The sequence below is a fragment of the Phalacrocorax carbo genome, chromosome 1 (assembly GCF_963921805.1).
Source record: "Phalacrocorax carbo chromosome 1, bPhaCar2.1, whole genome shotgun sequence".
Classification (NCBI taxonomy): domain Eukaryota; kingdom Metazoa; phylum Chordata; class Aves; order Suliformes; family Phalacrocoracidae; genus Phalacrocorax; species Phalacrocorax carbo.
This window is the reverse complement of record NC_087513.1, coordinates 25788382-25812020: the sequence shown is the minus strand read 5'-3', so window position 1 is coordinate 25812020 and position 23639 is coordinate 25788382. Positions and strand designations below refer to the sequence as shown.

Below are 23639 nucleotides of genomic sequence, written 5' to 3'. Positions count from 1 at the left end.
TTTTGGGTGACGTAATCAGAATTCAAAATGAGCTTGATGAATTGGAGAAATGTTCTCAAATCAATCAAATAGAATTTGTCAATACAATGGTAACAGTAAGCACAAAACAATTGGGACAGAAAATCAAGCATATGGATGCAAAATGGGGACTGTCTAGTTAGGTGGCTATATGGCTATAATTATATATGCAATTTTATAGCTATAATTGTATCTGAATTAACAATATGCTGTTGTTGCAAAAAAAGACAATCCCATTTTGAGGTGAATTAACAGGAATGCTGTATAAGGCATGGGAGGCAATTATTCTGCTCTACTTGTCACTAGGAAGGTCTCAGCTGTATTTCTGTATTCATCCTTGGGCTGCACACTTGTAGGAAAGACAGTGACAAATTGAGAGAAGGCCCAGAGAAGAAGCAAAATGCATCATGGGAGTCTAAGAAAGCCCAAACTCCTTGGAAAAATCCTGAAGGAAATAAGTTAGTATAGAAAAGGGAGTTAAGATAACAGTCTTCAAATATTTAAGGTTGTTATAAAGTGATCAGTTGCTCTCCATTCCACTGAAGTGACAAGGATGAATCAGTTTAATTTGCAGAAAAGAAGGTCTAGGTGCAATATTAGGAAAAACTAACTGTGAGAATAGCTAAACTCAGGTTGCTTAGGAAGGCTGTGGAATCCCTCTCATTGAAGCTTTCTGAAAAAAATGGGAAAGACAAGCATTAGTGGGGGAGAATCTAATTATATCAGATCCTGTAATGAAGGAGAGGACCCAGATGACCTTTCAGTCTTACACATGTGATGCCTTGGGGCAACTTAAGACCCAATTTAATCGTCTTTCAAACGGCACCTAGTGTATGTGTTGTTGCATAGACAAAGAAAATACTACCAACCTCTCCTGAAGTTACCCAGGTTTTCAGTCCTTTACTACTTTGTTATCATCAACCATTTGTCTAAGAAAATTATTTTCTATGCTAGGTCATTTGCCCATTTTTGACTGTTTGAGGCTGTGGGAGGGAGGACTGCAGGGAGCATTCCAGACAAAAAGGTGTTTTTTATAAGGAGACCCAGAAAAAAGTATAACTTCTCTCTTTTGAAAAAAAAAAATGGCAGTCTTTTCTCTGAAAGCCTTAATATGTCTTCGTTTTGGATCTGGAACCTGGAAGGGTGAGATAACTTTTATTTTATCAACTCACTTTCTGTCTAGGGCAAATGTTTCTGGGGCAAGCCCTTACCACCATGTCCTGACATAAAATATGTGTTGAATTAATTTAATGTTATCTGGGTGATTTAGACTACTGTAATTATTTTGAATGGAAATACAGTAGAATCCAATGAGGCAGAAACTTCTGTGTGAGGGCAGTAACTTCTTAAGCTGCTCAGACTTGTTTCGAGGGCTTGTCTGATTTGCATCTACAATTCAAATTTGACATGGAAGATTTCTTGTAACTCTGTTTTATCAATCACTTACTATTCCAAAGCTTTCAGATCCCATTTTGACACGCAAATTCATTTGTTTTGCTTTTCTTTGGACATTTATTACAGCCAATTTGAGATTAAATTGATTTCATTTTCTGTCTCTTGGACTACTGCAAGCCTGCAGTCATGCATGCTCATTGCTTCTGTCTGAGGGTAAAGCTCTTTATAGTAGAGCACTGAGGGCTGGCAGTGCTTTCTTTCTTGTGCTGCTGAGCAGCTCTGACCAGCTGGACTGTCAGCAGCTGGAACCTGCTGACTTTCTTGTTGGAGCAGCCCAAGGGTCAGATATTCTACATTCGTACTGCTTTTAGCCTCCTCTGTGTTTGTGCATGCAGTTCGGACTAGCGGAGCCTGTCGTTTCATCAAGCCTTTAGCAGTCCCGCCGTAGCAATTCAGCCATGCAGCATTACCTGTTCACCCAACTAATGGCTTCCAGTGGATGCTCTGTATTTGTCCTACCGTTCACGTTTTACATCAATGTGATAATATGAGAAATCAGCTTTTGCCATTATGCTGTCTCAGAACACCTTCATGGCTTCCTTCAAGCAGCACAGTGCATCTTTGGTGCTCGTGCATTTGTCCTTGGTGAATCAGTTCCCTTCATGTCACACTTTTTTGCTTTCTGCCTAGCTGATGAGTCCCTTATAATATTCCCAGAGGTGACTGCACCGTGGTGTATGATGAATCTGTGTCCCTGGGAGGATAATGTTAGGTTTCTTTTGTGTGTCATAATGATACCGCATAATGGAGACAGAATATATGCCTAGAGATGGAATAGTTACAAACAAAACCAACCCAGCAATAGCACATCTAGAAAAAACAGTTGTAATCACTTTTATAAATGTCAGGCTTGCACCTGCATATCCTCATCACCCTTTTGTATATGTTCTTTAAAACACAAACTACTTTTTGTTTGCTGAGCAGCCCAGAGCAATCACATAATTGCATAATTTTTGTATGTGCTTTTATAATAAACTGGCTCATAATAGGAGTACATTTAAGTAGATGCTCTTTGAACCTAAGATATAATAATACACACATTTAGGACTTGATTCTAGCTAAGCAGCCCCTTGAGGTTACTGGGAACTGAAGACACTGCAATTTACAGGCTTATACACTTGCTTGATTTAAAGACAGAAATGCAGTCAGGGAAAAAATGTCTCTGTCATTTCCCAAACATCTTTCTTCCCTCTGACATCTTTCTATAACCCATGAAGTGGCTATTCTAGTTGTCAGAAATCATTGGCTTTTTTCTGGAAGCAGAGTACAGAAGTACTGGTGTGTATGAGGAGCAGGGCTGTCTCTCTCTGCATAAGTGCATTGAATATCATGTTCATCAGGCTCAAGTATCACTGGCTGGGTATTTGTTTTCAAAGGAAGCATCCACTAGTATTAATTAGTTAAAGTGAAATGAAATATACTGTCAAACAATACTTTTCCCTTAAAATGCCCTTTTGAAATACATTCAGATTTCTTTTTACCTATTTGGACTCTCTATTTTACACACTCCAAAGTTTACAACCTATAGTCTCCAAAGTTGTAGGCTCCTACATGAACCGTAACTACTCTACTCAACCTCCTACAGCTCCTTTCTTCATCCTGCACTATGGGGCAATTTTCCTGCAAATTAGCGCAGCTCACTGGAACTGAGGTTCCACATGCAGCTTCCCCACCTCTCAAATTAGCTTGTTCCTGAATGAAAGGCAAAAAACAGACCTAGAAGGAGAGACCAGGCTTCAGGCTGTTCCCTTGCCCTCCTTCTCCTCCACTAAATGCAATATCCACAAGGTGAAAGTCGGGATCCTTGTCACCTTGGGAGCTGAGGTCTGTTGCTGCCCAGAGGCCACAGCAGCCCAGCCTTGGAAAGGACGGCCACTTCTCTCTTTTACTGGCTAAGCCTTTTCCTAATGTCTTGGCATAACTCCTTCAGGAAGAATAAACCCAAGAATTAAGTCACTGCTTCCTCACCCAGTGCTCTAACCACTAGTGCAGAAGCAGTAGTATGTTATCTGTGGCCATCATCCCCATTACAATTAAGAGAGACACAATTGAACTAGACAGATTGGACTGCCCTTTGAAAGGTGCCTGCCTTCAATATAGCCAGTGAAGAGAGAGAGGTGCTTAATTTTATGAACAGTGGATCTCCCCCTGCAAGTCCTTTCACCTTCGGCTGCGTAGTGTATTTCATCAAATGCACTAGATGTGTTGCATTAAGCCTGTGCACTGCCACAGAGAGATGGCCAAAAACTTCAGGGCATTTTCCCTCTGTTTCCTCCTTTTTTTGAATGAAACTATAGGATAAGGATGCTCAGGAAAAATAAATCCTTTAAGAATAGGCGATGTGATCTTCAAACCTCAAAGGCTGACAAATGTGATTCCTCAAACCAAGTAATCTGATTTTCTTGAAAATGACTGACCAGGCTTCAAGTTGTTAGCAAGCATCCTTTAAACTCTATGCAGGGCAGCAAACCTGCAGTTTAAAAGCCAAAATCTTAAGCAGAAATGCAGCTTATGAAATGTTGAAATGGCTAAATGTTTCTTAAAGGTTATTTATATACCCACTTCGTATTTTTCATCTTCTGCTTCAATGAAGATTGTTTTTACATTCCACAGCTCATGTAGGAGGCTGTGCAAGAGGTTATTAATAAAATATTAATGCTGTCATCCCACAGGACATATTGTTTATACCATCACAGACGCAGATTACATCTCAGATCAGTTGAGCAATTTTTTAAAAAACTCTTTCTAAAGCAGCAGTTGGAGTATGATTATAGTTGTCCACAGTAGTTATATCACACAGCAAATTAGGAAATACATGTCATGACCCATTATTCTAATGGGGGTCTTGTAAGATTTTTAAACAATGTAAGTAGATGCCAGACTTGCAAACCGATGACCCTCTTTGAAACAATACCCCCAGTAGAGAGGAGAGAACAAAAATGCTGTTGACTTGTGCATGGCTGTCAAGTTAATGCGTCACAGGAACCCACAACACTAATCGCCCCTCTTGAATGCAAGTTCTTCCTTTCTTTAGCTCCCTCATAAGGTATCTCTTAAGCACTCATTAGACCAACACAGCTGAAAATTGGTAAATTTGTTTTCAATGTCAGCTACCACCATTTTAGTCCTGGCCAGATACAAAGGAGACAGCACTGCACTGCTGGTGTCACTTTGTTTCCTGGAGTATTTGTAAAGAAGCATTTTGTTTTCAAAATCCATTAAAATAGAGTAAGATCTTACATATTTATGCTCCATCAAATGCCCAGTATGTACAAGGATGAGAACTATAAAACAGTATAAGGCAGAGGATGGAAATTCTCCATCCTAAATGGCCAGTTAAGAGCACATCTGGAGAAATGCAGCTGCCAAATTTTTAGCAATCAGCAGCAGCAGCATTAACAAGGGAACCATTGTGGTATGCGTAATGGCAATATTTATTTTATGCAACTAAGATTCCTAATACTGAATTAATACTGAATTAAATTATCTACCAAATTAAAGGCAAGATCATGCTTTACAGTCTTTCGATGGGCTCTACTTATTACGGAACAGGGACTTGTCATACCTAATCTGAAGGGGTGAGTTTATGCAGATATACAGCTGCAGTCAAGTCAAATGGCACGGGAACGCAGAGTGTGCAAGGGCAGGGAGTAAAGCTCCCTTAGTACTCTGTGCCTGCAAACTGAAGATTATTTGAACAGTGATCAAATGTTCTCAGGAAATGTGTTTTAATTAAATTCTGCTCAGCTAAGAAGTGAGACAAGGACACAATTATCAACAAAATCCCTCCTTGATGTGAGACTGAATGCTAGTATCATGAGTCCCTCACAGTGCCCATCAGTATTCTGCTTTGGTGGGGTGGCAGTGATATTATAGGTTGACAGCTCAGAGCCTGGCAAGGACAGCGCTCTTCAGGCTCCGCTTACTGGTCATGAAGTATAATTTTCCAACCTGTGGAGTAGTATGCACAGCTCATCCCCAGGTTTTGTGGATCCCATAAATGAGATGGAGTGCCCAGGATGGCCATGGAGAACACTTGTAATGCCCCAGGAGCTCTAAGCTCTGGTATAGGTTATGCAGCTCTGGGGAAGAGGTTTTCTTTCTGACTTGGTTTCACAAGTCCATATTATTTTTTCTTTACAGGGTCCAGGAAAGTGGGAAAACAGTATTACTGTATATCTTCATCAGTGATCTAGGTGATGGGGCAGAGTGTACCCTCAGCAAGTTTGCTGCTGATATAAAAGTGGGAGGAGTGCTGAGGGACCTCAGCAGGCTGGAGAAATGGGCTTCCAGGAATCTCATCCACAAGGGAAAGTCCAAAGTCGTACACCTGGGGAGGAACAGCCCCAGGCACCGGTACAGGCTGGAGGCCAACCAGCTGGAAAGCAGCTTTGCAGAAAAGGACCTGGGAGTCCTGGAGGGCCCCAAGTTGAACTTGCGCCAACGGTGTGCCCTTGCTGCAAAAAAAAAAAAAAAAAAGGTTAATGGTATCCAGGGTTGCATTAGGAGAAGTGTTGCCAGCAGGTCAAGGGAGGTGATCCTTCCCCTCCACTCAGCACTCGTGAGGCCACAGCTGGAGTGCGGCATCTAGTTCTGAGCTCCCCAGTACAAGAGAGACACAGACATACTGGAGAGAGTTTAGTGAAAGCGATGGGCACAAACTGAAAGACAGGAAGTTCCCTCTGAACATCAGGAAACACTTTTTACCTGTGAGGGTGACCGAGGACTGGCACAGGTTGCCCAGGGAGGGTAAGGAGTCTCCATCCTTGGAGGTATTAAAAAAGAGTCTAAATATGGTCCTGGGCAGCTGGCTGTAGATGACCTTGTTTGAGCAGGAGGGTTGGACAATGACCTCAAGAGGTTCCTTACACCCTTGACCATTCTGTGGTTCTGTGATTCTAAGTAAGAGTCTCACATAAAAGACAGATCATTACTAAACTGGAGAAGGAAGGAAATGCAAGAACATGGCAAGCTAAGAGATGACAAGGGTGAGTGAATCTCAATGTAAGTTTGTATGGCAAGTCTCCACAGAATAAGGGTTTTGAAGACTACCAGCAGTCAAGGAATTATTTGTCAGAACTGCGGTGTGACAGGACATTAGCAAAAGTAAAAAGGCAATATAGAAAAAACCTCATTTTCAGCAGATCTCTTGTGACTCACAGTTGCAGACTGGCAGTATTTTCTGTGAAGTCAAAAACGTCTTTTCTTTGCAGAAACAATTCCATGGAAACTCCACTCACTGAGTCTTCTAGATCTGATGTTTCCCCACAGGGAGGTAGGCTGTACTGGAAACAAGAGATTCTGGTTATTATTCCAAGATAAAGCCGATTCTCATGAAGGGAAAGGTTGCTACCTACAGCAGAGAGAAATTATTTTAAAAAGAGTTCACAATTACATATGCAAGAAGCTGTCTGCATTTTCTCAGAAACTTTCATTTACATAGTGTTTTTGCCTTGCTTTCCCACCCCCGAGCTCCCACCTTTTTCTAATGTAATATATTATTCCATATCTTGGAATTGATGCAGAAGAATCATATAATTCACCTACAGGGTTTTTTGATCAGCCCCTTCAGAATGTAATTTCTGTGTAAATGTCATGCAAGTAGTTCATGAGTGAGACTAATCTTTTCATATCTTCAAAACTATACCAAGAGATATAGATTCAGTACTTGGGCTCTAGTATGCCTTGCCTGTGTGATATGCCTTAACTAGAAACTTGGCCTTGTATCTTCTCTTTTACCATTATAATCTCTTGCCACACTTTCCACCCCAGCTGCAATCAATGCCTGCATTAGTCATCCACAGCTACCCGGTTAGGGAGGAGTCATACACGGGTCCTCAAGGAATGAGAGCACTGGGAGACTGTGACAACATACACTATGGTGTAGAGTGCACATGGTAAGCACACGGGAAGTTCTTCCAGAAAAAAAAAGTTTTTAAACAGTAAGTGGTTGGTTTATACTTCGCATAACGTAGGTGAGCTTTTCTTCTCTGATTTTGCTGGTTATCTTTTTTTATATTCAGTCTGAGTTTCTTGTTTGAGAATATAGGAATTAAACATCATCATTTGGTATAGACTGGTCAACATTATGGAACTGTGTCAGAAATCTCTTAATGAATGCAGTGCTGTTTGGTACTAAATACCATATCACAAACACTAGCCATTGTGCTGGAATAGCAAATATAAAACAACCAGAAATTCATTATACTCAATTATTTGTAACAATTACTTGCTCTAATTGCTTTAATAATAGTGGGGTTTGATTTGCCACAGAAATATCATCTATTTATATGAACAGACTAATGAAATACAAGGTGTTCTGTGGCCACCAGTACCAGAATAGCTGGCTGTCCACATGGATCAGGTTGTGAGACTGAGGCCTAGTTCAAATGAGAACCAAAGCACCAGAGAAATACTATAGAAAAATTACACTATGATTTAGGGTTTATACATGCCAGTGGAAGTTACATATGGAATAATCTAAGGTGCAAATTTGAAATGTGGGAGTTATTTTGCAGTAATTTGCTGTGTAGACTTCTCAAGTGCACAAAGGTTTAGCACGTCTCGTAAAAGTACTGATGACTGAGGGATCATAGAGGACATATATCTTCTCTTAAATTCTCAATTCAAGGTTAGGCACCTACATGAGGTGCCTAAACAACACAAGGGGGAGTTACTTGCCTCAGAATTCACCCGTTAGCAGAAAGGTGCCTGTCTCAGCCCATTTGTGTCATCCCTACCCTTTCCCTGCTGAATGCTTCAGCTGCTGGGCTACAAAATCAACTTTCCCCCCTTATCTTCTTATGACCCAGTGATTCTTGAATTTTTAGCCTGACCATATCACAGTGGGGTGAGTGAAGAGGACTTCTTGCCTTTTCAATATCCTCAGACCTTGCCATGGAAAATGCAAAATATGGGGGGTTTTTGTTTTTTTTTTTTTGCCTGAGGAGGGTACTTAACTCCTGTTGTCCCAAATACACTGCCTGGCTGTAGCTGCTGGGATATTGTAGTAAAATAAGCATCCACTTGAATGTTCTTGAATGGCAGGAGGAACAGCTGGAGGGCTTTACTTTCATCTTGGTGCTGTTGGCTGCACAGTCTGAGGTCACTAGGTGCGTGCCAGCTAGGTCCGTGCCTTGGGAGATCATGGCGAGGGATGACTGTGAATCCAAAATGTGCTGCGATTTTGGTTGCTCAGCTTAGTCAAACTGACAGTGCCTCAGGGCACAGGCAGTAACAGAGTGTTTAGGGAGCTTTTGGTGAAAATTTGGGAACGTGTGAACTCTGATGTGGCTTGGTCTCTTGAGCTTGGTTAACTACGTTTCAATTATTTGCACAGTAGGCATGTATTGGGGAGATTTTGTCCTAACAACTTACAGACCTGTTTTTTGTTATGGCTGTCTAATTCCTTGCAGACTGAACAGAGACGATTCTTGTCAGCAAACTTTTACTCTGGAGCAATTCAGTAATTGTAAGTGCGTTTTTCAAGATCAGCTAACAAAATAACATTTACATTCAAGAAAACATGTTTAGGGTAGCATAATTTTTTTCCTGAGCATAAAAGTGATACTTTCCACCAAGAGGGAAAAGGAAAGGAGAAGCAGCAGTAGATAAAATTTAACTAAAACTTACATTGCTTGTATAGAGGCCCTCCACAAATCTAGAAGCACTGGGATTCTTGAATACTTGGGCTTACTTGGTACGGAAGTCACTTGTGTGCATCCAATCCCCTCTTAGAACTGGCTTATTTCCTTTATGTGAATGATAGCATAACTCCATGGCAGAAGATAATTGCTCCTCTGCACTGGGGAGAGGTTTGATGGTTAGATGATGTTAATGTGTCAGGAATATCATGTGTTCCTCCTGTTTCTGCCATAGTAACTTCCTGCTTAAAGCAGATAAATGAATCAAGAAACATGCCTTTAAATTAACCAACTGTCATAAAGTATGCTAGATCTCTTTCTCCTTGAATGGTCTACTTAATAAGAAGAAATAAAGACTATATTTGCAGGAGGTAAAAAATACCCTACTTGTCAGATCCCTGGCAAAAATGTAAAGAAAAGAAGTAATGTGCTTTTCTGATCCTCTTCCACTTTCCTATGTGTAGAAATGAAAGATTTTTTTTTTCTCCACAGGGAAAAGAAAAAGAAAAATTATGACACAAATCTTCATGAAAGTTGATTATTCTGTGTATTAGCCATAGGTGGGGAAAAAAAAGTAGTATTAAGCTATTAAAGAGTTTAATGAATTTAAAGCAATATTGATATGTAACCTGGAATCACAGCTATGAACTTTTGGCTCAGAGGGAGTAGGTTACACCAGTTTCTATTGCTTTCTTAATACAAGCAGTGCAATGAATTAATTCTTAGCTTCAGAAAATATGAAGTAGAAAGCAGTGCTTCTAGCAGTAGCCAGGTATTTTAGGCCAGTTTTATCACCACAAGACTCACAGAGGGACATGAACTTACTGGCTGACTGAGATAGATGTGAGACCACAATTGCCCAGAAACGCATGAATTAAGTGTGTGCCTGTGTAGCAGTTAATGCTGCTTCCATCCTCATTTCAAACAGTTTCCACTGTAGGATGGAATGGAAAAGCTGTGAAAGTAAATGCTATTAATGGACAGTGAGTTCCCCATCTGAGGTGAGTTACACCTACTGCTCAATAGCTTTCAGCTATGCACTCTTAAGAATAACTACTTAGCATTGAAAGTGACTTTAAAAGTTCATAATACCAAAAGATTTTAAAAACTGGTTAGGCCTTTTTATAGATCTGCAAAGGTAAAAAAAGGATTAGCGCAACATGTTTGTGGAAGAAATATTTGGAAGAAAAATCTACCACATAATTTATATAATGCTGTTATCACGTCAGAGCTGGGTAAAACCTCACTCAGTAAAAGAGTTGGTAAAGAGTGTTTTTGAGGATATGATAGTCTCAAAAAAAGACATAATAGTATCTTTTAAATTTAACATGGAATATTATCAGAGGAAGAGTCATATACATCCACTGACATTGCTATGGCAGTTCTGAAAGTACCCATTACAAAGACTATGGACAAAATGGAAACATAATGGTAACACTGAAATTATACTTAGTCCAAATAAAGTAATACCATTAGTGCAGGAAGGTTTCTGGAATGTTAGGAGGGGTTTGAGTTTTAACATTTTTTGAAGGATTTTCTTTCATTTGTGGGGGGAGGGAAAGACAAAGTTTTTGCTATTGCAGTCAAAGTCCTTGCTGAAGAGCGTTTTTGTGAATTAGAATTGGTTTTCTGAAGTAAAAAATGGTAAGAAATTGCGTAGATAAGCATACATACAAGTATAGCTCTGTGTAAGAAATCCATATGGCTCAATATAATACTATATAGCAAATTCCTGCCCATCACCTCCTATCGTTACCATTATGCAAACATAGTATGTATTGATATTCCCACAGAAGTGTGTTACCAAATCCTGCTAAAAGATGCTATAAAGAAATCCCACTTTCCTATGGTGTTATTCTTCTGGAGTTATGTAGGAGCTTCATTTTATAAACACTGAAGGTGTGTAAAAATGAGAACCTGGGGAGCAAAGAACCAGAATTACTTCTATGTTCTTTTGGACATTAGGGTAATATATCTGCCGGCTGCTGCTGTGACTGACTGGCAGTGATATAATCCAGTAGTCTTTTATCCTTATATTTGTCTTGCTTTAGTTTATTTCTGTCTCGTACTTGCTTTTCAGGATCTTTATGTTATTCTTCATAGTTAATATAAATGCCTTTTTGCTATTCAAGGATAAATGCCAGCTTTTTTTCATGGCTATTTGTGGAATTTTTGCATCCAAGGTTTCACTAATGTTGTTTAGTAGTGATTTTCTTATGTATGCACAGCCAATCTGATCCAAAGCCCAGAGAACCTACTTGAGATTTATTCATATACTTCAGGAGGCTTTGGTTCAGAACTTATGACTGTGGCCTTTATGAGATGTATTATTCTTGTAGATAGGGTAGTACTGACAGAAGTTATTTTCCTAGATGATAACAATACAATAATTCATGTGTTTGGTAACAGGAAATAGTGCCCCTGCGGTACACCATCACAGGACTTTTCATGGAACTAAACAGACTGCTCATTAACATTTAACGGTCCAGGACAGAGGGCAGAAAGAGGGGAAAAAGGGAGGAAAGGAAGGAAGAAGGAAAGAGGGAAGGGGGAAAGTGGAGTGGGGGAAGGAGGGGGGTCATACCACAACAGGAGAGAAAAGGAGACCATGTTGATTTTCTCAGTGAAAGCCAATATTGTAAGATCTGTTGAGAAGCTGAGAAGGAGGAAATTACATGTTCTCTTTTTAAATTCATTGTTGCGTTTTGTTTCTGTACTGAGTACCTTGTTCTGCCACCCAAGATGATTTCTAAAATACAGCAGAGTCTACCTTGTAGTAATGGGGAGTGAAAAGCAGAGGCTGTTGCAGTGCAATTCATTAGACTTAGATGGTGATCTGTACTCTGGTAAAAATTAGGTTTCTTGCTGTTGAAGATGGGTTTCATTGTGCTCATCTCCTGGGACTACATCAGCTATCACTTATCAGACAGATGCGAAATGCTGCACTTGAAGTAGATTATTGCTTCCTCTTTCTTTGCTCCAGCTGATGATACTTTAAAGTGCATTTTTTTGGTCTGTTTAAAATTGGTGCAAGCTTTGAGTCTGCACAATTTTCGTCACATGCAGCCGTTGCATTTCTAATAGAATGGTAGCTGCATGTTACGGGGTAGAGGGAGATACCTCCCTAAGCTTCATTTATGCCCGTGTTCACCAACAGAAAGATGATATACATTGACTTGTTGTCTGTGCAGTAGCTGTAAATTGGGAGTAAGCTTTACTTCCAGGAAGTACAGCTGAACTGTGATGGGGATGTACCGTGTTGGAAAGCTGTTGCTTTTATTTTACAGATCAGGGTAGCTTTAGAGGACAAAGCCTGTGATCATCCCATTTTATTCGTCCTTCTTTAATAACAGTATGCCGAACTGCTCAAAAACAGGTGGGGAGTCCTCTTCTAGTGGAAGACAAACTGGCCTTTGACGTTGCCATGACAGAAAATTGACAGCTAATTCTATGATATCCAGCATGAAGAAAAGTGCAGCTGAAGGGTATATGAAATGAAATCGTAGGCCGTGTTCCTCAGTGCTGGCCAAAAGGCATTGCCTATTTCTTAGCCTAAAAGTGAGTCAGCTCCATGTATTCCAGTTCAGTTTTCCATCGTCTTGGAATGATCTTTGTCTCTCAACACTGTTCTATTCAGTTTCATGAGCTGAAGTGTTACTAAAGGTAAAGGAAATCATTGCTACAACCTGAATTCCTCAAAGCAAGGTTCAGAAGATTTCAGGGCTTCCAGTTAGGGCTTTACATATTGTCAAAAATTAAATAAAAGCAGGAGAAAGAATGTGTTTCTTTTTTACTGGACATTTTCCCATTTGGCACTGTACCAAATTTCCTTCCTTAATACTTACTTGAAAAATATAGCTTAGATCTTAACACTACATTAATTATAAAAAATTACTTGGCAAGTTTTCATTATATATTGCTACATGATTCTCCAGCAGCACTTATATGCAAATTCAGGAGCAATGGGATAAGAATAATAGAAAAGAATTATCTTAAAAGGTTGACTGAGTTTCTCCCATAATCCTTCTCCTAGTCTAAACAGCTATCCCATTGAGAGCACTGCAAATGGAGCATCAGCAATAATCTGTATTTCTCTGGCATAGAAGTGTTTGATTATATATTTTCTAACTAGCCTGCAATGGCCTGATTTATCAGGGAATGAAAGAAGAAGAGGAACAGCAAACAGTTGCTATATTGAAAGAAAGCTGTCCATTGGCATTTATCCTCCTACGTGTTTTGCTCAGTAATTCACTTAGTCTGACTATGAATCATTATCAGACTGAGTCCCAGGAAGAAAAATCACCAGACAGCCACTGTATTAATAATACTGATTACAGCTTTTGATTGTGTCTCAACAACTGTAGTTTATTCTATCTGATTTTTTTTTTCTGTGGGGATGAAGTGAAAAAACAAAATATTTTTCTCACTCGGTTGCTTTTTGGTTATTTTATTGAGCAATGTCTCAGTGACCATAGATGTGAAGGAAGCATAAAGTTTATGTTCAAATAAATAAACAAAAGATGAAAGATCCAATAATCTGAAGATAACAAAATGTTTCATCAGAATTTTCCTGACTCATCTTCTAAGATAGATTTTAATAAGGGGTAAGTGGTCCAACACATTTTAGATGAGAACAGAGAAGATGAACATACCAGAGTTCAGCCGAAGACAGGTTACTGCTGAGCCATCTTTTGGGGTATTCTCCTCAGGAAACGTCCATGTTTGTCTGTGTTTCTGCAGTATTTTCTTTTTTGTGTGCACATATACACAATACACAGAATACGATGTAGTTAGGTACTAAGTTTGTACTTAGGTACAAAAATAACAAATAAGGTACTAAACAAAATAACAGATTGGATGTTTTGGCTTGCCTGAATACATCTAGTTGCAAAGCAACCAGAATTTTTTGTTGATTCTGTTTGCTTTGTTTGAAATATTACACCCTACAGTAAGAAAATGTATTACATTCATTTCTCTGTCACTGTACATGTGCCAAAAAAATCCGTGGGATAAATATATTTGGCTCCTGCTCATTTAAAAGCAAGTTACTTTATTAGTGTTGAACTTTGAGGGTTTAAATGTTATTAAAGTCTTTTGGAGTGGCCATCTGGTTACTCTGTCTTTAACATAACCAGTATAATTTAGTTTTTGAACACTTGACCTAGACATTGGCAAGCAATCCTGTCTTGGAAAACCAACTAGCAATTAAATCACTGAGACGGGCATAATAGTTGGCTAAGCCCAAACCTGGAAGACAAAACTCCTTCTCTGTAGTTGTGACTCTGTCCTGACAAGTAATTTCACCCATTGAAGTCTGGGTTTTTCCAATCTGAAGAATTTTTATAAACTTTATGAGGCTGATCATGAACAGGCTGCAGGGCTAATGCAGGCTTTTGGAAGGGGAAAACACAAAACCCAAAAATCCTTGGATTTTGAATGAAGATCAAGATGAAGCAGAAAAGTTGTCTTCTACTCAGTAGTGTGTAAAACTTAAACCTTCTGTTTTTTCGAAGACCAAAATGTTTTCCTAGTATGCAATATGTTTTGTCATGGCCTTTGCAATACAAGCTATGGTAGCATTCACAGGATTAGAACTGTCAGTGCTTCTCTCTTTGGGCCAGTAGTGCACTCATCCAGAATGTGAACTGAAATCATTCTTCTGCCTTGGAGGATTAGAGAGTGCATTGTGCAACTTCTGCTAATAAGCTAAACGGTGCAGCTATTAATGGTAATGGTATGAAGCATCCTGAGGTTTGTTGATCTCCACCTCCTCTGTTCACCCAGTTCAGACATACTATCTAAACAGTGAAGCAGAAATAAAGAGGAAAAAAAAAACAGAATAGCACACAGTTTGGTGTTCAGAGCAGTAGCGATTGGACCTCTAAATATAAATCTTGGCCCAGTATAAGCACCCATATCTTTTCATGGCCTTACTTCTGATTTCTCATGTCTTAGATAAAATGTGTTTGCTCTCAAAAAGAAAACCTTGAAATCCCTTAACAGTTCAAAGTAGCAAGTCAATAATATTTTTGATAAGGCAAATCCGTTATTATCAGTCCACACAGAGGGGATATACTTCATGTGTCCAATCTATATTTATAAAAGTAATTATATCATTGTGAAAGCAAAAGCTGATGAAAAATGGAGAGGCAGAAACTAAGTAGGGGTAGAGAATCCATCTCTCTTTTCTGCTGTCTTTCATCTATAACATAAACCCTAGGGTTCACATCAGTTTAAATCATGAGATAATAAATGAGGTAGGAGCAATGGAAAACCTGAATGAGACCTATGATTATTTCTGTACTGCCCGTTATTGCCAGTTTGAGAAGCAGTGTTTATACTCTAACTGGTTAGAGCCTAAAACTTACATGGTCTTATACTGTATCCCTCTTTCGGTCTAACAGTAGATATCTAACAGTGATGATGTTAACCTCCCTGTGTTTCAAAGCTTACACTTGTGAAGGAAGTATGGCTTCTTCACCAATATTTAAAGCATTTCTTTTTCTGTAACTGTCGTTAAAGCTAGAGCTTCTTATAATTCCTGAGGGAGCACATGCTAGGAGTATGCCCATTCATGAGAAACATGATCCTAATAAGAGCTAAGAATGCAAACTCTGTGATGTCAAAACAACAGTTACTGAAGTGAAGTGCTGGGAAGTAGAATTTTCCAAGTAAAACATCTCCTTACTAATGCAATTTTCTGACATCGTTATTTAATCCCATAAAACCCAAAGCGTTATTTTTAAGATCGTATTTCTTCAGAAACTACATCCATATTCAGTACAAAGAAGAAATGCAGACTGTTTCAGGTATTCAGAATCCCATTCATTAGATTTAAGGTTTACGTTTTAAGTTCTTTATGTATATTTTCCCATTGATTTAAAAAGATATCTTCCATTTTTTGTAAACTGTATATTACATTCAGCCAGTACTGATACATGGTAGTAAACAGCAGTACTCATAATGAAGGTTTACAGTCCTGCAGACGTGCATGTAGTAGTGTGTGAGCGCGCTCAGAAACCCGTCTCCTGGCGAGCTGCGGGGAGGACCACAGCCCACCCAGTTTCACAGCTTGTCTTCAGCCCTGCTCACTCTTTCTGCTTGCATAGGGTACTGACACACAGAGAGTTCTTTGACAGATGCTTTTCTTTCAATATTTTTATAAAAGACAGAAGTGCAGTAATATCTTGTGGGCCAGATCATCTAAAGACAGCAGTGGATGAAATGCAGATTGGATGCTTGTTGCAGGAACGGGATCAGTGGGGCTAAGGATGAGGAGCAGAGTTAGGTATGAACATTTCCTAGAAAGACAGGGTAGGAAAATTTTCTTTTCGACATTCTGCCCTGGGCAAGAGTGGTAAAGGTTATGGTATAAGCAGTCTTCCATTATCTTGTAATCTATTGTGTTCAGGCTCATTTTCATTCATTGTGAATTGTGAGTTACTTCTTCAGAGCTGACGGCTTTGACAAACATTGCTTCCTCTGTGCACTCTTTTAAGATGTATCGTGCACATTTTTAATCTCCTCAGATTTCCAAAGCACAGTTTGGAGGAATTCATTTTCAAAGATCAGTTTCGACAATATTTTTCAAAATGGCTGGCACTGCTTTGATTTATAATTTCCATCATAACACCTACAATAAACCAATCTGCTCTTGTTTAAAAACATTTGGTTCTTTCGCTTTTACTTTGACTTTCTGCAAGTCATGTAAACTGCAGCAGTTTCACCACCTGCTGCCTGCACTGGCTGCATTTATGTTAATGCTTTAGTTCAGATCGGGTGTGGACTTCTGAAGCAAACTTCCTGGCTGCTCCCTACTTGCCAAGCTTTGGTTCACAAGGAAGGGTTGTCTCACGGTGCGTGACATGGATTCACCTCAGCTGATGTTAAACAGGAGATGTGCTGCAGGAACGTACCCAATGCACTTCAGCAGCCGATGGGCATTCAGCCCATGGGACCAGGCAGAGCTAGGCTGAGGTAAAAACCTTCTGAAAAACATATGGTATGGACATCTGGTCCTCAGTCCCAACTGTTTCACTCTATAAATCCACTCGTATTGGTCTGCGCTACTTGCTGATAGAGACACAACTATTATCTGCTCCAGCATTTGCAGCATTTATACATAAACATGTATTTTGCTGCTCAAATGTAATTTGGATCATCGTGACTGAACTCCAGTTCCTTCTGGAATTCCCCATGCTCCTGCCCCAGGCCAAAGCCTGCCATTGATCTCCTGTACATTTCATTCCATAGCTTTTGATCAATGCTACAACTTCTCAGTAGTTATGCAAGAGTGATTTTCCTCTTGACATGCAAAATGCACACAGATTTTGTTCCTCATTACTGAGCTCAATATCATTTTTACCTTAGAAAGAGAGCTTCCACATTGCCTGTGTTCCTCAGTGCTGAGATCACTTGTACTTCTGCAATTGTAAGCACTAATGGTGTCCTTTGCTTATATAGCTTTTTCAGCTACAGCAGCTGCTGGACCACAAAGAAGAAAACTGATTAAAAGTTGTCAAATACCTATTCAGATTTGCCAGCAGGAACATTAATTTGGAGCATACAGTTAATTTGTCCTAGCTGGAAGTCTTATCTCTTGTCCTCTTCAACCATGAAATACTTTTTTTTTTTTTCGTTTATTCTTGGTTGACTTCAAGCTAGCATTCATACAGAAAGGATAGATATTTTTCTTTTTGTCAACCAGAGAGTAGCTGAAACAGTATTTGCAGCTTTTTCATACATAATATACATAGATCAGCTTCCTACCATGGCTGTTGGTGAGTGTATGGCAATATGAATTTACATTAAAATCTCTTTCTAAAACTTTATTTGGGGCATAAAGATTTATAGATGCTGTAAGATTTCAGTAAGGTGTAAAAATCAAAGTTCTTTATGAAAGGAGAATCTTTTTATTATAATCACTTGCTTGGCTGAATTGCCTTTGTTTCTACATAGAGAAAAGGCAGAACATTATCAAATCTTTTTTAGCAAGCTCATCTCATAGGTTTGAAGCCTTTCTGGGAGACAGAAAATAGTGTTCTTCATCTCACCAAGCCTTCTAATTTCCCTCATTTCTTTCTGGCAATTCTTATGAAAAGCTTCACATGCAGAGTGAAAGAACAAACTTCCTCGGTCAGGCCACAGCATTGCCATACTGCCTACCGCCAGCATCCTATGTAACTCTGCATGCCCTGGCTCAGGATGTTGTGATGGATTACAGTGTTGGCACAACACTGTCTTCTGGGGTGAGCTAAGTTTACTATTGTTATCATTAGCTTCACACTAGGAACTTGTTATATTACACATTGAGGCACACATAACAACTACCAAGTCAGAGGATAACAAAAGGATAACAAAACCACAAAATGTGAAACTATGAAGTTGGAAGGAGATTATAGTTTCTCGAATTTTATTGTATTTGTTTTTATTGAACGTGACAGTGGATAGTAAGGAATTTAAAGGGAAGATGCAAAAATGGGACAATGTTATTCATCAAAAGAAGCATGGAAGAAAGTACCCAAAAGTACACTAGTGGGAGAGAGAAAAGGGTTGTATTTTCAGTTCATTCTAATGCCAGTGGTGGAAAGAGCAGAATAAGGGAAATGTGTGTTGGGAAAAGATTTGTGACGGTGATCTGAAGACAAGACTGCAGGTGAGCAATGGGAGTGGGTATGTCAATGGAAAGAGAAAGGAGATTTCTACTGCCTTGGGGCAACAGCAGGAGCCTGGGGAAGTCTTGGGCTGTGGCAAAAGGAAGAAGCAAGAGAAACAGAGCAGGCAGCACACCCTTAGCTCCAAGGGATGGCCATGGGCAGCCAGCCCAGCCCAAACTGGCAGAGACTTTGAGAGAGCAGTGGAGGGCTCCAAAGAGTTTGCAGCAGCTTGAAAAATCACCAAGCTGGCTACGAGCAGACCTGGAAACAAGGGCCTGTCTGCAAGGATGCATGGGGCAAGCCAAGAATTGTTATTTCTGTCCTGTCTGACCCTGTTTGGAGGCTTTTTTGTTTAAAAGTTAATTATTCTAATATATATTTAAAAAAAAATGGCTTTCTTGGTTTTAAAAGCCTTCAATATTTGTTAGAAAATTCACTATAGAAGATCTGAGCAGATTCTCAGACCAGAGACTTGGGCTTAGAATTTCTTAAGGGAAGTTTTTGAATGAGAAGGTGAAATATTAGCCACTCTTCTCTTATTAAAAGCACATTAGAAATCACGATATTGCATTACTTGCCCAGGTGATAAACTACAACTGACAGCTGATGTCCGGGATAAGCGTGATTTGAGGAGGAGCTGGAAGCTTACCCTGTGTGTTCTTCCCAAGGGGACCAATGCTGGCTCAGTCTAGGGCTCTAATCCCCACCTGCAAGATATTCAGATTCATAACCTCGTGACTTAAACTCATTTTGGTTTGCTTGGCTGTTGTGCCTAACGGTTTCTTATGTTGCTGTTTGCAAGGAGTAAATGGGTTTATGTACCATCTGACCTGCAGTGCTTCTGATGCTGCAAGGTGATATTGGTAACTGGCTTGACTCGATATTTGTTCAATAATTTAGCTCAGGTTTGTTTCTAGGTAGCTAGCTATCCAGATGAGCATCTTGTATTACTGCCTATTGTCATGGTTACAGGGCTGGCTGCATCTCTTCTCCCCCTCTGAGTTTTCTGAGTGCAATATGAAGGCTGTCCTTGCCTGCAGTACAGTATAGCAAATCTTCCACTGAAAGTCTTGGATGTAGCACAGCAGCCTGCAAATGAGCACTGGCTCATTTCGATGTGTCAAATGTGTGCATTGGATGCACTAATATTAGCTCTTAACTACTAGTAAGTGGGAAGCTAACTGAAGCAATTATATTTTCTTAGGTCTCTGCTTAGGTCTATGCTAAATCTTGGTTTTAATTAGCCCTTTGAAGTGTTACCAGAATTCCCTGTCAGGAAAAATATTTATATGTATGCAAACACATAAACATACACAAAATATCATAGTATTTATATTACTATATTATATAAACAAAAGATTCTCAGAGCAGCTGCTAACCCCTCACACTGATCTGTAGAGTACTTGAGCATTTCTTATGGAAAATAATAAAGTCTTTGGTGAAGGACATGCTGTCTGTTTCCATGTTGTCTGTGTCTGAACCGGCCACAGTGAAGTGCCACGCAGCCCCTGCACCCTGGAGAAGGTGCCCCGCTGCAGCAAAGGACCTCCTGGCCGCTCTCGCCCAGCAGCTGCAACGGGAGCCAGCTAGAGTGTGTGTGCATGGCCTTCCACGGGCCATACAGCCAGGCTTTCCGGCCAGAGCATCACTAACCTTTTTCCTTTTTCCGGGTAGAATCACTTTACCTTTTTCCCTCTGTGTAAGGATTTTTTTCAAAGATCTTATTACTTGTAGTTATTTAAAAATCTTATTAGACGGCTGACTTCATTGGGCAGAAGGAATGTTAATGACATTAATATGATTAAAAGAGTTATTTGGAAAGGAGAGTTTTGCAGTAATACCCAAGGTTTTTTGAATGCCGATTTCTTTCACGAAAGCCCTCCACCCCCCCTTTTTATTTATTATTTCTGTATATTGTGTGTAAGGGGTTTTTTGTTGTTTTCTGCTCTCTCTAGAGATTCATAAACGTGTATGTATGATGTCTAAAATGGTCAAAAAGTGACTTAACTATTGGAGGGAGGATGCAATGGTAGGTGTGCTAAGTATTGCTACAGATGAGGCCTAAAAGAAGGGCAGGTACTCTGATCACAGATCGCAAACTGCGTTTTAACTTTTCCATGTTAAAAAATATATGGGTCACAGTTTAAATTTTAAATGTATTTACCCCAAATGTTTTGATTTCTAGGAACTTTGAACCAAAAGAACTGGGGAAAGAAATATTCAGCCTGCAATGGTGCCAAACAATCTCCTATTAATATTGATGAAGATCTTACCCAAGTAAATGTGAATCTGAAGAAACTTAAATTCCATGGATGGGAAAAGGAAACTTTGGAAGATACTTTCATTCGCAACACTGGCAAAACAGGTTAAAAGTCAGATTTCATGTTTGGAGTTAAGTGAGGTCAGAAAAGTGATATAGGACAGACAATCAATCAAGGATCTTTAATGAAACATCTTCATTTCACTTTTCCTTAGCTGGTGCATTCTGAATTTATCCATTAAATAAAAAAAACAGGTGATGACGATAGCCAAGCATAATAGACAAATCACACAAATGAAAATTATGTGCACAGACAGATAGAGCCAAAGCAATCACATCGTTACTATCATCCCAACATGAGCACTTCATTGAAGCTAAACAGTAATTTAGCATTTGCAATGAAATAATGATAATTATTACTACATATCTAGAATCTGTAACAAGTATACAAAAATTATTTTTTAAAAGTATGAATAAATTACCTACTCATCTGGAAGCACTTCATGGATGAGCTGTGGTTTCAGAAAACTCAGGATGGGATTAATCTCATCTACACATAGACACCTATAATGTGGACGCTTGCATCTGAATTACTCGCTTAGACGACTTCTACAGTCGAAGAGAAATAGGTCCTTTTATGGTACAATTTGCCTTACCTATCTTAAAAACATGTTTTAGAAAGAAGTGGTTTATGCTTACAAGTACCTGTTTCTCCCAGCTATAAAAGAAGTTTATGGTGGCATTTACATTGTCAGACAAATCTTTTTGCAACCACTTATAAATCCAGGGTATCAATAACTAGAAGCTGCTTGTTGAAAGTACTGTTTCTTGTGTCAGGCATAGGTATGGAGGAAGGAATCTGTTAACAACTGTTGCTGACCATCTACCAGTTCCAGAGGAACCCCTAGACCAGCCTTTTTATTTTATTACATTGTATTTTATGTTATTTAATTAAATGTAATTTAATTTAACTTTATGTTGTTTTATGTTATTTTAGTGTCATTGTTCCTAATTTCTGTTCTTGGCCCCATCATGTACTTCCTACATACTACTCCACAAAGCACTTACTTCCCTCTTGCTCTACTAGCTGAGATAAGTAGTGCATACGTCTTTTCAAGAGACCCCTGAGGAAACTTTCTTTCAAGTCCATAAAAGTGAACTGAGCTTTTCCTCATCTACAGTTCAGATATTATAAAAGGGACTGCTAAGCTCTGCACTTAAAATTGTCTTCAAGGTTTTGAGGAAAGGAGTGTAATGAAACTGAACTCCAGTAGTGCTGTTTTAGTAAGAGGTCAAACAATTCAGAATCACTGGAGGTGGGAAAGCCAAACGTGGGGCTTTGGTCTATTCCCCCTGCTCATTCCCTCCAAGACAAATATTGAGTCCCATCTACGGTTTGTGTACACCTGTGTCCAGCTGAAGGCCTGTAATCACCCTCTCCCATGGAAGACCACTCCATAGCTAAGAGGCCTCACAGACAGGACAGTCCTCGTAGGAACTGGCTGAAATTTTCTTTTCTTGTGTTGCCTCATGATTTCCATCTAGAATTATGATAATAATGGATGGGGTGTATTTTCATTTTTGTTAAAAGCACAGGTGGTTTCAGGAAGCTATGTGTTTCAGGAATTTCTTTTCTCAGTCAGGTTGGTGGCTAAGCCAGTTTTCTGAGCTTTTTAGCATAGTTCTGTGGCTAGTTTCAGGCAGCAGGAGACCAATATAATAGTGCACTTCATTAGATGACTATTTTATGAATTGCAGCGTGAAATGAAACATATTTCTCCATGCTAATAGTGAATAATCACACCTCTTTCTTACTTTAAATAACCAATTTCCTGTCAAATTGCTTATGAAATACAGGGAAATAAGCGTACCATATTTACCCTTTAGCACCTAATACTGAAATATGAGTCATAGATGCCTTGGCTGGCTTTTATATTGACCCTACTTTTTCCCCCCTCCCCTCTCTCTTTGTGCAGTGGAAATTAACCTGACAAATGAGTATTACGTAAGTGGAGGTGGATTAGACACCATATTCAAAGCAAGCAAGATCACTTTTCACTGGGGAAAATGCAACGTGTCATCAGACGGATCAGAACATAGTTTAGAAGGACAAAAATTTCCTCTTGAGGTAAAGTACAGAATATATTTTGACGATTTGACATTCTGCAAAAAGTAATACTGTTTACTAAATACCTTTGTTTATCACTTGATTAAAGTCTATTTGCGAATATAATCATTCACTTAAATCCAAATTATTAATATTTAAATGATGCATTTTAGAAGGGCAGTGTAAGACGTTATTCTGTGGCATGTTGAGAATGTCTAAACTGCATTTTTGCATGTCTTCTAAGATGACATTAGAAGTCGGTTCTGTTAATCTGACAAAGTTCAAGCTCCCGCTAACAGTTGAGTTCTTACAAGTTTGGCCTGTCATATGGCCCATCATATTCCACAGCACTCAGTTGTTTAAAGTGTAAATGGACTTTTCAAAGCTGGGGCTTTGCTGAGAGCCCATGGAAGCTGCTGGGCCTTACCAAGACAAAGTGCGGCCCATGTTCCTGGGCTAGAAAGAGCTGGCAGCAGCAGCATGTCAGGAGCCACCATGTG

General features: G+C 39.4%; 1 protein-coding gene across 4 annotated transcripts in view; it reads left to right on the top strand.

The window, feature by feature from the left end:
- Positions 1-23639, top strand: part of PTPRZ1 (protein tyrosine phosphatase receptor type Z1) — a 146032-nt gene that overhangs the window by 58417 nt on the left and 63976 nt on the right. For all 4 annotated transcript variants that reach the window (XM_064446512.1, XM_064446531.1, XM_064446522.1 and 1 more), the window contains exons 3-4: positions 20958-21137; positions 23009-23160. In XM_064446512.1, coding sequence (XP_064302582.1) covers positions 20958-21137; positions 23009-23160 — 332 coding nt within the window. The remainder of the gene's footprint in view (positions 1-20957; positions 21138-23008; positions 23161-23639) is intronic.